General features: G+C 40.1%; 1 protein-coding gene across 5 annotated transcripts in view; it reads left to right on the forward strand.

Moving 5' to 3' along the window:
- ANK3 (ankyrin 3) overlaps positions 1-13,761 on the forward strand; it is a 557,845-nt gene that overhangs the window by 23,568 nt on the left and 520,516 nt on the right. For all 5 annotated transcript variants that reach the window (XR_010085575.1, XR_010085574.1, XM_063434253.1 and 2 more), the window contains exon 2: positions 5,755-5,832. Coding sequence is in view for 3 of the 5 variants with exons in the window: in XM_063434253.1 (XP_063290323.1) it covers positions 5,755-5,832 (78 nt within the window). In the remaining 2 variants the exon portion in view is untranslated. The remainder of the gene's footprint in view (positions 1-5,754; positions 5,833-13,761) is intronic.

Genomic DNA, 13,761 nt, shown 5'->3' on the forward strand with positions numbered 1-13,761 from the left:
AAACAGTAAATTCAAAAAAGGGGCAACTTGCCTCAAACCAGTTATTGAAGTACAACTTCCAAAAGAATACATTGTTAATTACGCAGTCTTCCAAGTTCCATACTTATATTCCGTTCAGCGAGTGCTATATTTGTAGTAAATAAAGTCACTTGAAACGCGATAACATTATTTTCTGTAAAGTTGTTTTTAACATGGACATGCCCATTTATTGTTGCAATTCGTTTTATAAGCAGGTTAATTGTGTCTGCAGCAGCCATGGTTAGGACTATAAGAATTCATTTCTCAGGTAGAGTGGAGAGTATTAGAAATCTCCAGCTCTCGTTTTATTTTATACAGAGAGGATTTTGATTTTAGAAAACACTCTCAGGGCTTATTCACTAAAGTAAGAATTGTCAAGAATTTAAAGTGAATTTAAAATTTAAGGCCCATGTAGTAAAATGGACTTATGGAGAACGTTTGTTTTGTTTCCAGCTATTTTTGCCCCCACCCCGTGCAAAATTTGCCTTTTATAAAGAAAACATCTTTATAAAATACTCATACTGGGACTACTTTTTCTCACTATATTTCCTACACCTAACACTTCTAGACACTGGGTGACGCTGTACTGTCGCGCATAGATCATAAAACGCCATTTGAGGTTGTCTTCACATTCTCTGAAACTGCAGTGTTTTAATCTGCAGAGTAAAGGGACAGGGGTACTTTACCTGGACCACGTCAATGAGATGAAGTGGTCTGGGTGCCTATAGTTTCCCTTTTTAAACAAAATGTTCTATTAAGATCCCCACAGAACCCCCATTAACCAAGTTGGCTTGGTGAATAAGCCCTTCTTTCTCCACTTTGTTGAGTCCAGAAATTAATGGAGATCTAAGTCATCAATTTTTTGTGAGCAGGGCTACTCACAAGGCTCGTTCTAGTTTTGCGATTGTTGCTTTTCATGGTTATCCTTTGCAGTTCCTCCTCAGATTATATAGGGTATAGGGTTATATAGGATTCTTGAAGACCCCCCATATATTATCACAATGTATTTGTGTGCTTCCGTGCTAAACATTAGTGCTCTACTTTGCTTATTCTTGGCTGCAGCATCAAAAGGAATTTAAATTACAGGAAATCAGTGAAGCTATACATGAATGAAAACTTAGGGGATTTCTAGTGTTTTTATTGCGTGTTAAGATGTCTAGAAGATTCTTTATAATACTGAGTTGAGACACCTTCTCAGGTATTATGTTGACTTTCTTTTTATATGGCCAATAGGAAATTCAATGGGATTTTACATTTCCAGAAAACAAACCAATAAAAGTTTATAAGTACAAGGCAAATGTATATGTAATGAAGTAGTGCTAAGGGTTACAATATTTTTGGTCACTTTAGTCAAACCGCCAGTTACACATCATTAAGGACAAATATTCATATGAGGTAATGTGATGCAACTTTCACCGTAAGGAATATGTATAAAGCAAACACCTCTTTTGGGTAGAGTGGGTCAACACCCCTATAGAGTTTTCTCACCTTTGACACTCCACCCTAGAATGTTGGTATCTAGACTAACTTACCATGGCATCATGTAATAGTTTGGCTTCATTAGGGAAGTAGATTATGAGGGTTTTTATATTTTAAAACCTAAATTGTGTGACACAGGAGCATAAATCGACACACATTGGTGGTGAAGATATCAATCAGGCTACCTAGAACAATGTGAGTGAACTTCCAAAGCAAGGATGAGAGAGGACATACCAAAGAATCCCAACATATGTGACATATTTTGCTGATACTCAGCAATGCCTCCCAAAGGTGTCATCATAATATAGAGAGGTAACATAATTTGAGGTATGCCGGGAAGTTTTTCTGACACCTGCACATTTTCAATGTAACATTTTGTAACAAAAATATTTTTTTAAAAGTCAGTTGATGGAAGGTATTAAAGGTGATCAGGGAAGGTCTGGCAAATGTACAAATAGTTTTCCCAGCAAGAATTGTGAGATGTACCATTATTTATACCTCCAGCCTTCATAAGTTTGATCTGCACGGCATGACAGAACATTTACTGAGAGACAAAGACTGTATATGCAAGTACACTGCTGCCAGTGACATCCTTCATATGTTATGAATGTCATACGGCACTGTCTTATCTCACCCTGATGTAAAACTCCTCCAGGGACATAAAACATACCAATCATAGGCTGGCTGCATGGTCAGCCCAAGATATAATGTAGTTTACTTGGCACAAAAATTGTGGACTAGTTCAGACCTGAAAACATTAAAATTTCAGGCCACCAGTCCATACATGAACCAAAACCATACGATGCTGAGCTAACGAAGACCCCACACAAATCCTGCCTCCTTCCTGAACAGACAACCCAACACACATCCTGCCGCTTTTAATCAGAAAAATAATTGTGTGAGGTGCAGACCACAAATAATGTATGCTAGTGACTGGGGGGTGGGATTTAATTGCCCCCTATCGTTGCGCCCCTTGCCAGTTATCCCATCAAGGTGGAGCTGTAAGCAAAGGAAAATAGGAGTAAAAATTAAGCATTATCATTACATACATCAAAATGTTCTGAGTGCGGGTTGAGCACTCCTGCCTCCAGACGAACCGCGTGTGGCTTGGAAGTTCCTTGCTCCTGGCGGGCTGCGTGCGCAAACAGTCTGATTGGGGCGCACGGCCTGTACAGTATTGTGAACGCTGCTCGCGTTCTGAGCATGTTTTTAAAGGGGAAATGGGAGTCTAACCTTGCTGTTGGCTCCCAATGACCCACGTCATTCTGGTGCACCCATTCACGCACGTTTTGGGGCGCAGACATGACATGGACCAATCAAAGTAAAAATAAAGGTATTTAAACTTGCCTGGCCCTAGATTCTGTGCCATATTGTGGTTTCTATTCCCAGTACCCTTTACTGCGTTCCTAGTGATTTGTATTGTGTTCTGGTATTGACCTTGGCTTTGTTTCCTGACTGAGTTTCTCTTTTACCCTTGCCTGTCTTGTTTGCCCTTCTGATTTATTACCGTGTACCTGACTCTGGCTAGTTCTCGTTTTCGCTGCCTCTATGTAACCTTGACCTCAGCTGGTATTTCGACTACGCTTTTCTCTGTCTAACGTTAAGTCCGGCCACTCTAAAGCCTGGTAAGACGTCTATATTTCTTTTGTCTGTTCCTTGCTATCCTAAACTCTGCGTGTTAGAGTTAACACTCCGTGACGCCTGTATATTCTAACATGATTATAGTGTAGTATTTTTGTAGCACTTCTTTGTGGCCACTTCCAAGTTTGCATAAGATTAAACAGTACTGTAGAGGTATTCTTTGTAGCATATGATAACAAATGGCAGAAAAGCTAAGAAATGTGATGCTTGATTTCTTATGTACAACTGTTCATGCAAAGACAGGATTAAACCAAGTGTAGTTTTCTCCGCCATTCATGTAGACCTTGTTTGTATCCCCAAGTTATTAACTTATTAAAAGACAAGCAACAAAGTAATAGCATTAGAATACCCAGACCATTACAATAATCACTTCAGAGATATTGTGTACAAGCAAACAACCTTTAAATGTTACATAGAAAGTCAAGCTACGGAAGGACCACCAGGTTCCAAATGACAGAAGATGAAACCCTCATTATGGAAGACTCAATATTTTAACTTTATCCATTTAAGGACTGTGAGCAAAAATTTTATTTATAGAATTATGTAGAAAAAAACAGTATCAAACTCATTAAGAAACTTAAGCTTAAAAGAAAACGCTCATTGTTCTAACTTGCATTGTGGAATACGTTTGCGCTGTATAGATGACTTCAGCTCATTTAAGTTGCTATGGAGGCAGGAGTGTCCATGTACTGTCTTACCAGGTGGCTAAAAGGTGGACTCTGGCACTGGCAAGATAATTCAGGTACTGCCTCAATCCACTGCGTTATACTACTTTCTTGGCATGGTCAATTTCCTTTCCAAAAAAAAAAATGCAGTTATTTGTCAGATGGTTGGGAATCATAGAAACAACCAAAACAAAAAGGATTTATAGTAAATCATGTTTAATTCTATAAAAACAATATATTGTGTAAATCCAAACTTGTCTGGGTTAAAACTGAAACAGACAGGAAAACATTTGCAATCAATCTTCATACTGACAACTTTGTTCCACAGTGTGTATTTTGGGAGATACTGACAAACTTTAAAGATAACTTAATGGCTGGTGTTTGATATGCATTTTAACCCTTGCAGTGTTGCATTAAACATGATAAACTATTCACACTCCATAGAGTCTACTGGTGACTGGCCAAACACCTTTCTGAACTTAGCAGATCCATTTTATACCAGTATGCTTCATTTCTTTCTGTATTGTATTGTATTGTAAACATATCTTTATGAAATCTAACTAATCTCAACATTCACATTAACAGTATAAAAACTAAAGTGGCATATTTTTGGTCAGAGCTGCATTAACCATTAGGCATCGAAGGCGGGCGCCTAGGGCCTGGGCTCAGACAGGGGCCCGGAACTCTGACTCTGAGCGGGCCCCACAGGGAGCCAGCAGGGAAATCCTAAGATCTCCCTGTACAGTCCTGTGCAAATGAAAAGGATTCCCTGGTGGGCCATGGTCTACCATATTAATCGTAGTCCCTAGTGGTTCCGATGCTGGACTGGAAACAGCAATTACTATGGTGTGTTCCATGTGGTCCACTACAAACCTGCATCAGTACCCCAGTGGACCACCAGGGAATGTATTAGTGCCCCACTCCCTGTCCTGGAGGGTAGCAGGGATGAGGCAAACATTATGCAAATAAATAAAATGCATTTTAGTGTTTTGAGACTGTTTAACATAGCCTCTCCACATACAGTCAGTGCCCCCACACATACTCTGACCCTATATATTTTCACCCCGTCACTCACTCTTCCACAGTCACCTCCCTCACCATGTCACTCTTACTCCTTCTTACCTTGTCATACTTACCCCCCAATAATGCAGCATATAAAGATCACATGCAGGTCCTTCTCACACACAACACGAGCAAATACCCCGTTCACATACGCTCACAGACATGCACATGCTCACGTACACATTCACACAAGGATCCTCTGGCACATACACAGATATACAATGCCAGAGACACAGGAACATCGACAGGGTTGCACATACGCAGGTACACAATGCCTGAGAACCCCGAAACAGTCGGTCAGAAATGCACACACTCTCGGGCACATACACAGGTACATAATGCTAGATGCACAGACAAACTGAGCACCCCCATACAGCTCTCAGCCTCGTCCACACACACCCAACTCACAGAGAAACCGAGCACTGGGCTCTAATAGGGGCCCCCAATCTGGCACCCTTTGCAACTTTAATCCTCCCATGTTGGTGCACACATGACCTGTGTGCTTTGTATTTAATCACAAGGATGTGGTGAGGCAGATGTACAGATCGTCCTGTTCTTTTCATTTATCTCTGTGCCAGGGAAGAAATACAGGAGTAGAGGTAACAATATGGGAAACAGCCAACACATGCTAAAATCTCTGTATTTAGTTAGACTAATGAGTTTAAGATATGCGATCTTGTACAGCGTTGTGGAATATGCTGGCACTTTATAAATGGCATTAATGAAATTTTAAAAAAAAAAATTGTAAAAGTTAACTTCAGGCACCATAACCACTACAATGTGCTGTAGTTTTTCTGGTGCTTGGAGTGCTCATTTAAAACTTACATTTCAGTACAATTGTTAAATTGGAAATCCTTTAACCTAACATAACTTAATTCTGTTGTTTCAGAAAGAAAAATACAAACCAATGTCATTAAGTGAGAGCAGTCCACGACAGAGCCCACTAATCCGGCACCACAGCGAAAAGGTAAGTACATATAAACATATCCGGCATGACTAATGAGAATAGTTATTTCTGTTTGTATTGAACAGTTTCAGTTCCATCCAGGTATGCCGGCGCTGGCCCCTCCCCCTTTGTGAAATCATCAAAATGGCCGATTTTTAACCAATCCAATGCTTTCCCATTGGGAAACCAGTACGGGGGCAGGACCAAATGCCATTTTGGCCAATCAAGACCTCCTCCTAGAGATGCCTTAAATGACCATTGTCGATAATGATCAGATTTTAAGTATGTGCACAATAAAGAACTTAGACATTTTTCATGGTATCTTGTATTATATCTGTAAACGCACTTGCACTGTTAGTCTAGGTATCTGTACAGCCCAGTGCCTCGCCACTTCAATTTTCCATAAAACCTAAGCAAAATCCTACTAACCTTGATTGTATTTCCATGTTGTGGCACTTTGTTGCCCCATTCAGGGGCGGATCCAGAACCTAATCTCGGGAGGGGCACTGGTAAATTATTTAAAGGAACAGTTTAGGCACAATAACCACTACAGCTCTAAGCAGTGGTTATGGTGTCAGGAGTGCCGTGTTGCCCTCCTGGAATAAGTAGTCAAACCGTTTTAGAACAGTTTGACAGCTTACCTGGGGTATGCCGGGGTAGGGGATGAGGGCAGTATTGTGTGTCAAGGGTGCAGTGTGTTTGTGTGTGTGTGTGTAGTGCAGTGTGTGTGTGCGTCAAGGGTGCATTAAGTGATGCAGGGTGTGAGTGTGTTTATGTGTTTGTGTCCCTCACACACTCTGCACCCCACAATGCAGCCTACACACACTGCACCACTCAATGTGTGTAAGGGGTGCAGTGTGTGTGGAATGGTACAGTTTTTTGTGTGTGTGAAGGGTGCAGTGTCTGTGTGTGATGGGTGCTGTATGTGGGATACAGTGTGTCTGAAGGGTGGGGTGCAGTGTGTGTGTGTGTGTAAAGGGATACAATGTGTAGGGCAGTATTTGTGTGGAGGGCAGTGTATGAGTGTGTTTGTGTGTGAAAATAATTGTGTGTGTGTGTGTGGAGGTAGGGGGGCAGAGAAATATATATTTTAAATAAAACAAATCTATATTTTTAATAAAACATATATATATATATATATATATATATATATATATATATTTGTTTTAGTTAAAATAAATAATCTTTTATATTTCCCCTCACTTCGTCAATCCCTGGTGGTCTGATGGAGAATCCCTTGCAGCTCCAGGGCTTGAGTTTACTCTTGTGAGCCAAATAATGCCACCTCAAGCTCCCAGACAAATGCCTTGTTTGCCTCGTGTTCTGGGGCTGTCCCCTTTACTGTGAGTGAGTGTAGCTGTCAGTGTGTGTCTGTGAGTGAGAATGGGTGTCCCTGTGAGTGTGTGTCAGTGTGTGTATGTCATTTTATGTCTATCTGAGAGTGTGTGCCTGTCAGTGTGTGTCTGTCAGTGAAAGTGTGTGTTGGTTAAACAGTGTGTGCTAATGACTGTATGTGTGTGCCAATGACTGTGTATCTGTCAGTGAGTGTATATCAGTGCATGTATCAATGAGGGTATGTGTCTGTCAGTCAAAAAATGGCCTTGACACGAATTGGGGGGGCACATTTAAATTTTGGGGGTGCCCGAATTTAGTTGTGCCTAGGGCAGCACAAACCCAAAATACACCACTGACAGAAAACTTAGTGGTTATGGTGATTGAAGTCTTTAGCTTCGATCTAATAGTACATTCCTCTTTTAATTATTCTTGTTGTTGCGGCTAACTGGCTATGGTCTCTTTTCAAGTTACTAAACCACTAAAGTAAAGAAATACATGCAAAATTGATGTAATTATTTATTTAGAATGGAAATAAAAAAACGAAAAAATACATTGTGGGAGCATTCTAGTACTTAAATTCTTTCAGTCATCCATACTATTTTGATAAGATCATTTATCTTATCGTGTTTGTGGTATCTACTGGGAAAATATATATTGCAAGTAGTCTTTACATGACTGTAAAATTATAAAAGGTGTGCATTCATTATTAATGCCAGCATCATGAGAAGTCTTTCTAGTGAAAAAGTTAAACTTATGAAATATTATATATTAAGTGCTAATGCACACTCTCAGGCAAGTTGAAGCAGGTCTCCCAAAAACCACCTTCAAAGAAGTTTACATACAGATTTGTTTTTGTAGTTTTTATGTTGTTGTTATAAATGTCAAGTTGAGTCGAAATGGTAATCTGAAGCATTTAAAGATTTATGACGACCTATAGAACCACAAGGAACAGTAATTCTAAATAAAGATTATTTTAATAGAAATCATAACAAATATGTGACTGAAATATGATATGTATGTTGTCCCGAAGACTAGATTCTAGTAGGGTTTAATGGCTTTGGCAAAATAGATTTTTTTTTTTTTTTTAATGAAATAATAATTTATTAATTCCTGGTGTCAGCCAGCTGTAATAGACTTCTTTAAACTAGCCAGGCCCGTCTTTAACGTGGGGCAAACGGGGCAGCTGCCCCAGGCCCAGTTACTCTTGGGGGGACCCAAGGCATCTTCCCCGTGGGCCCCGCTGCCCTCAACAATTGTTTCTCCCATGGGGCCGCCGGCCCGCACATTAAGGAGGCCACCGGGTGGGTATTGTAAGCAGGGGCCCGGTCACAGTCTGTAGCCCTTTAACAGCACCACCAGGCCCTTTGCTTTTCGGCAGCGCTGGGAGTAAGTGACAGCTGTGAGTCACTTCCTCCCACTAAGGAGAGAAGCCGCGCGGGAGACGAAGGAGGGAGCCTGTGCCAGGAGAGGCAGATCCCAACAGTCTCAGCCTTCAGTCTGGACACTGGGGAACCACCTTCCAAGGTAGGGAACTTGTGGGTGGGTTTAAAAGTGTAAATTTATGTCAGTATGTCTGTCTGTGTTTGAGTCAGTATGTCTGTCAGTGAATGTTTTTCAGTATGTCTGTATGTGTCTGTGTTTGTGTCAGTATGTATGTCAGTGTATGTTTGTCAGTATGTCTCTGTGTTTGTGTCAGTATGTCTGTCAGTGTATGTGTCAGTATGTCTGTCAGTGTATGTGTCAGTATGTCTGTCAGTGTATGTGTCAGTATGTCTGTGTATGTCAGTATGTCTGTCATTGTATGTGTCTGTATGTATGTGTCTGCATGTGTCAGTATGTCTGTCAGTATGTCTGTAGTGTATGTTTCTGTGTGTGTCAGTATGTCTGTCAATGTGTGTCTCTGTGTATGTGTGTTAGTATGTCTGGCAGAGTCCAGGGGCCCCAAGCAAATGGTTGCCAAGGGTCCGGTCAATATTAAAGACTGCCCTGGTCTGTGTATGTGTCTGTGTTTGTGTCAGTATGTCTGTCATTGTATGTTTATGTATGTGTCTGTGTTTGTGTCAGTATGTCTGTCAGTGTATATCTATGTCTGTGTATGTGTCTGCGTGTGTGTCAGTATGTCTGTCAGTGTATGTCTCTGTATGTGTATTAGTATGTCTGGCAGAGTCCAGGGGCCCCAAGCAAATGGTTGCCCAGGGTCCGGTCAATATTAAAGACGGCCCTGGTCTGTGTATGTGTCTTTGTTTGTGTCAGTATGTCTGTCATTGTATGTTTATGTATGTGTTTGTGTCAGTATGTCTGTCAGTGTATGTTTATGTCTGTGTATGTGTCTCAGTATGTCTGTCAGTGTATGTTTGTCTGTATGTGTCTGTGTTTGTGTCAGTATGTTTGTCTGTGTATGTGTCTGTGTTTGTGTCAGTATGTCTGTCAGTGTATGTGTTCCTGTGTATGTTAGTGTGTGTCAGTATGTCTGTCATTGTATGTGTTAGTATGTCTGGCAGGGTCCAGGGGCCCCAAGCAAATGGTTGCCCTGGGTCCGGTCAATATTAAAGACGGCCCTGAAACCAGCACTGTCACTTTGCATATTTTGTTTTTAGATTAATCTGTTTTTGTCCCTCTAGTTCCCCTTGTTTTTACTGTTTTTTGTAATTCACCTTTGTTTTTTATTTATACATAGGGACCATCGCTCTGATGGCTTCTTGCATAAGGCAAGGAGTGGAATGATCCCCACTCTTGGATATATGTGCTATTCTTCTCTCTCAGACGTCAAATCCTCACCGTGGCATATAAAACAGAGAATAAAATATAGTATACACTGTGTTATCAAAATTAAATTAAATAACAGGAAATTTACTCACTTGGTTTTGAGCAACAAAGGGTTTTGCTCAATCCAAAAGTCATGGGGTGGTATGTTCTTCCACCAAGGCAAATTATGTCCCATCTTCCGTGTGATAGGAAGCTCTAGAGATGATGATTAAACTAAAACCTTATTAGAAAAATAATCCTAAATCTCTATAAAATGGCACACAACGCATTTCACCTAATCAGGCTTTTTCAAGTGTTTACAGACGAAAGGACCTTCATTGCTTTTATACCAGAAAAGATTTAAAAATATTGGTCACATGACGTCATAGGCCCTGTGACCGTTTTGTTTTTTTACTTAACTCAATGACAAATTAAAATGCTTAACCACTACAGGAACAGAGAGGTTTTGTAATACCTCCAGCAGCTAAGGGGTTAATTTTTCAATGTGCAGTGTTTCCAAGCCAAACACTGCATATACAGACTCCAGGAACCATAACTACTTCAGATCACTGAACTGGTCATGGTTTTTGGATTAATGTAATTATAATGTATCTCGCTGCTGAAATGTTTGTTTACTTTTTGCGTTTGAAAGGTATTGTGTTTTTTTTTGTTTTTTTTATTCCTTCATTCAAGATCTTTAGATGACATTACTGACGGTATGATCACTGTCCATGCTTGCCTAATCAGTGTGTATCAGGCTGCTGCCAGTGTTACAGTCAGACAGGTTGGTTCCTGTCCGTAGGATACTCAGAAAATACAATAGCCCAGGCTGGAGAAAGTATAATAAGCCATGACCAAATAGGTTTCAAACAAAATGATTTAACCCTTACAACGTGGAAACGTGGCATTTCTGACATGTAAAAACCATCAAGTAGTTTCCCTTTAACTCCTTATTTTCAGTATGGTTCCATACATAGCCCAAGCTTTCTTAAGTGCCCGCAACATTGACTTTTATTTATCACAAATGGAAAATGCAGCAATGAGCTTGCACTGACTTTAAATTGGGTACAGGTAAAAATATGTATGTGGAATGCGTTTTACATTTCTCCACATGTTCAGTCACTCCGCACAAACACAACCCTGTCTTCGTTTTGATGCACATTGCTCCGGGCAATGATAATTCCATCTCTCCTTGCTACATACTTTCTTAACACCTTAATGCCATTTCTGCTGTCAATCAAGATCCATCTGGCAGAAAATGATTGGAAATCTCTTGATTATTTTGCAATTTATTTTAAATCACAAATTTATGTGATTTTATTAGTACTTGAAATGTTCTGTTGTGCCTTTATTCTCAATTGATATTATTAAATGGCATCAGTATGATATACAAGTATCTGTTCTGCTGGAGAATTCCACTCCCCACTCTAATTTCATACAGCTCTGAAGTGTTTGGAGGTCATCATCTGTGAAATAAACACTTTTAATATTATTATTATTTTACCTAGAATGATATAGGGCTGTCTGTTTTAAGGTATGCATGCTTAAAATACATAAATATTTTATTTTCTGATAAGGGTTACAGTATATTAGGCTGGAGTACCAGTTCTACTTACCTTCCAATTTCTGCTGTAGCTATACCAGGATGTAATGATGGCATACTTTCTAAATCGGGGAGTGTCAGGATGTCATTGACGTAGCGCTTCAGCTGATCAGTCAGCCAATGAGCTAGGCCCTGCACTGTAGGGCTTAGCTCGGGAGAGTGAACAAAAGTTCTTGCCTGCTTAAAACGGGGAAGTGGAGCCCGGTGCATCCGAGATAAGGAGTCAAACCGTTCAAAAACTGTTTGACTCCTTACAATGGTGAGGTGCCAGGGTACCCCTGACATCATAACACTACAGTGAGCTGCAGTGATTGTTGTGCTTGCTGCGTTCCTTTAAAACATAGATTCCTAAAGTATATCCTTTGCCAGTTGGGATGAGCCTGTATACAGATGTTCCCTCTGTGCGGGTTTCTGCACAATCCAATTTTTATCTAACTTATTCCCTTACTCAAATGTAAAGCAGTGATGGACAAAAACACCAATCCGCGAAACGCAAAGTGTCAGCATAACCATGTAACAATTTGCCAGCTATATGTTAAAATAATTGCATAATTATTATGGAACAAGACCTAATGTAAGCTGCACCTGCATGTCACTGGGACCAGTGTCACTAGATGGCAAGAATGATGAATAGTATAATGGAAGAATGAATCCCTTTGACAGATTATGTTCTGTACAAACGATCCTTTGTTCCTCAATAAACATTTTTATAACTGATTCCAAACATGTATAATTCAGCCATACGTTAAAAGTTATGGAATAATCAAGGACCGTTTTAGGAGTGATCATGTTCGATTTATATTAGAAAATTGGTTTTGCAACTAGAACTGTATCATTTAGAAGGAAGTACAAGGGGAAAATGGTTGATTGAGAGAACCCAAGTGCAGTATTGGGCATATTGATTGCATTTCATAGTGGTGCTGCTTTACATTGTTTTCTATGGGGAAAAAATGAAATCTTAACCGTGACCTCTAAAGAGAACAATAGTAAATAGACACCAATGGAAAGCTTGTAGAAAACTATAGGCTTAATTCAACAAGCTCCAAATGTATTTCTGAGTTGCATAATTTTGTGAAATCTGTGCTTGTCCTGTAATTTCAATTCTGATACGTACTGTCACTATTTTCAGCACATTTTGGAATTGGCCCTTGATTTGTCAATGTAGCATATAGAGTGATTTGGTGTCTACTAAAAATTGACCCCGAGAATGTGCAAAGTCCAATACTCTGCATTTAGAAACTCCCCAGTCTTGTCCTTACCTTTATGGGTAGTAGGATTTATGAATGCAGTATATGGGTCAGACTTTTTTGCAAATAATTATTGAGTTAATTAGTTTTAAATTTGCAACAATGGCAGCCCTGTGCAGCAATGTCTGCAGTATTCATTTGCCACAATACAGTGCAAAAACAAGTTACCTGCTCACTATCCCACATCTCTGTGCACACTTATTATTGTGGAATTTGTTGGTGCTTTATAATTGCCATTAATAATTAATTCAGACCCAGTTTCTGGGGACCTTCTCCAGGCACTGGATTCCACCGCCGTGATTCTTTGGGCGAAGGTCTTGTCCTCTACACACAGGCAGATATGCGCTCTTCTGACCTCTTCTTTGAGTGCTCCTGAAACAGTCTTTACAAAAACCATTTTGGCACAAAGGCCCAAATGATTAAGCTTTTAGCACACATGTGCACAGACTTTGTCACCATACCCCCCAAATAAGAGACAACACTCTTGTTCCGAGGGGCAAGAATACCCAAAATGCTTAATTCACTGCAAGGACTATTCTCCAGCAACACGTTCAGCTTACAGTGAGTCATATAAACCCAGCTGCAAGCATATGCAAAAATATGCAAATTGCCTAGCTAACATTCTCACAACAATAAAGGACATCAGTGGCAGTGACACTCTCAGAAGAACTTTTTGTTGCATATCACTATATTCTATCACTAGGTAGGGGTTGGCTGGATTATCCAAGCTTTAATGACACGTGGTAGAATTTCATAGAGGATCCCTAACTACTGGCACAGGGTTAGATTGCCAACCCGACCCTTCTGTCTCTTGCCTTTCTGTCCCCATCCATAGTGTGACTTAAGTACCATTCCTATCTCTGCCCTTTCCAAACATTATTTAAAGTGTCCCTGTTTCTGTGCTATAAAAAGCAATTGTCACTTTTCTACCATGTGGCTCTCAACAGACAAAAACTTTTTGGTAGTACTAGGAATAAATGGCATATGTGGCCCCAACAAAGTTATAAGATATTTGCCATC

This window comes from Pelobates fuscus, chromosome 10 (assembly GCF_036172605.1).
Source record: "Pelobates fuscus isolate aPelFus1 chromosome 10, aPelFus1.pri, whole genome shotgun sequence".
Taxonomy (NCBI): Eukaryota; Metazoa; Chordata; class Amphibia; order Anura; family Pelobatidae; genus Pelobates; species Pelobates fuscus.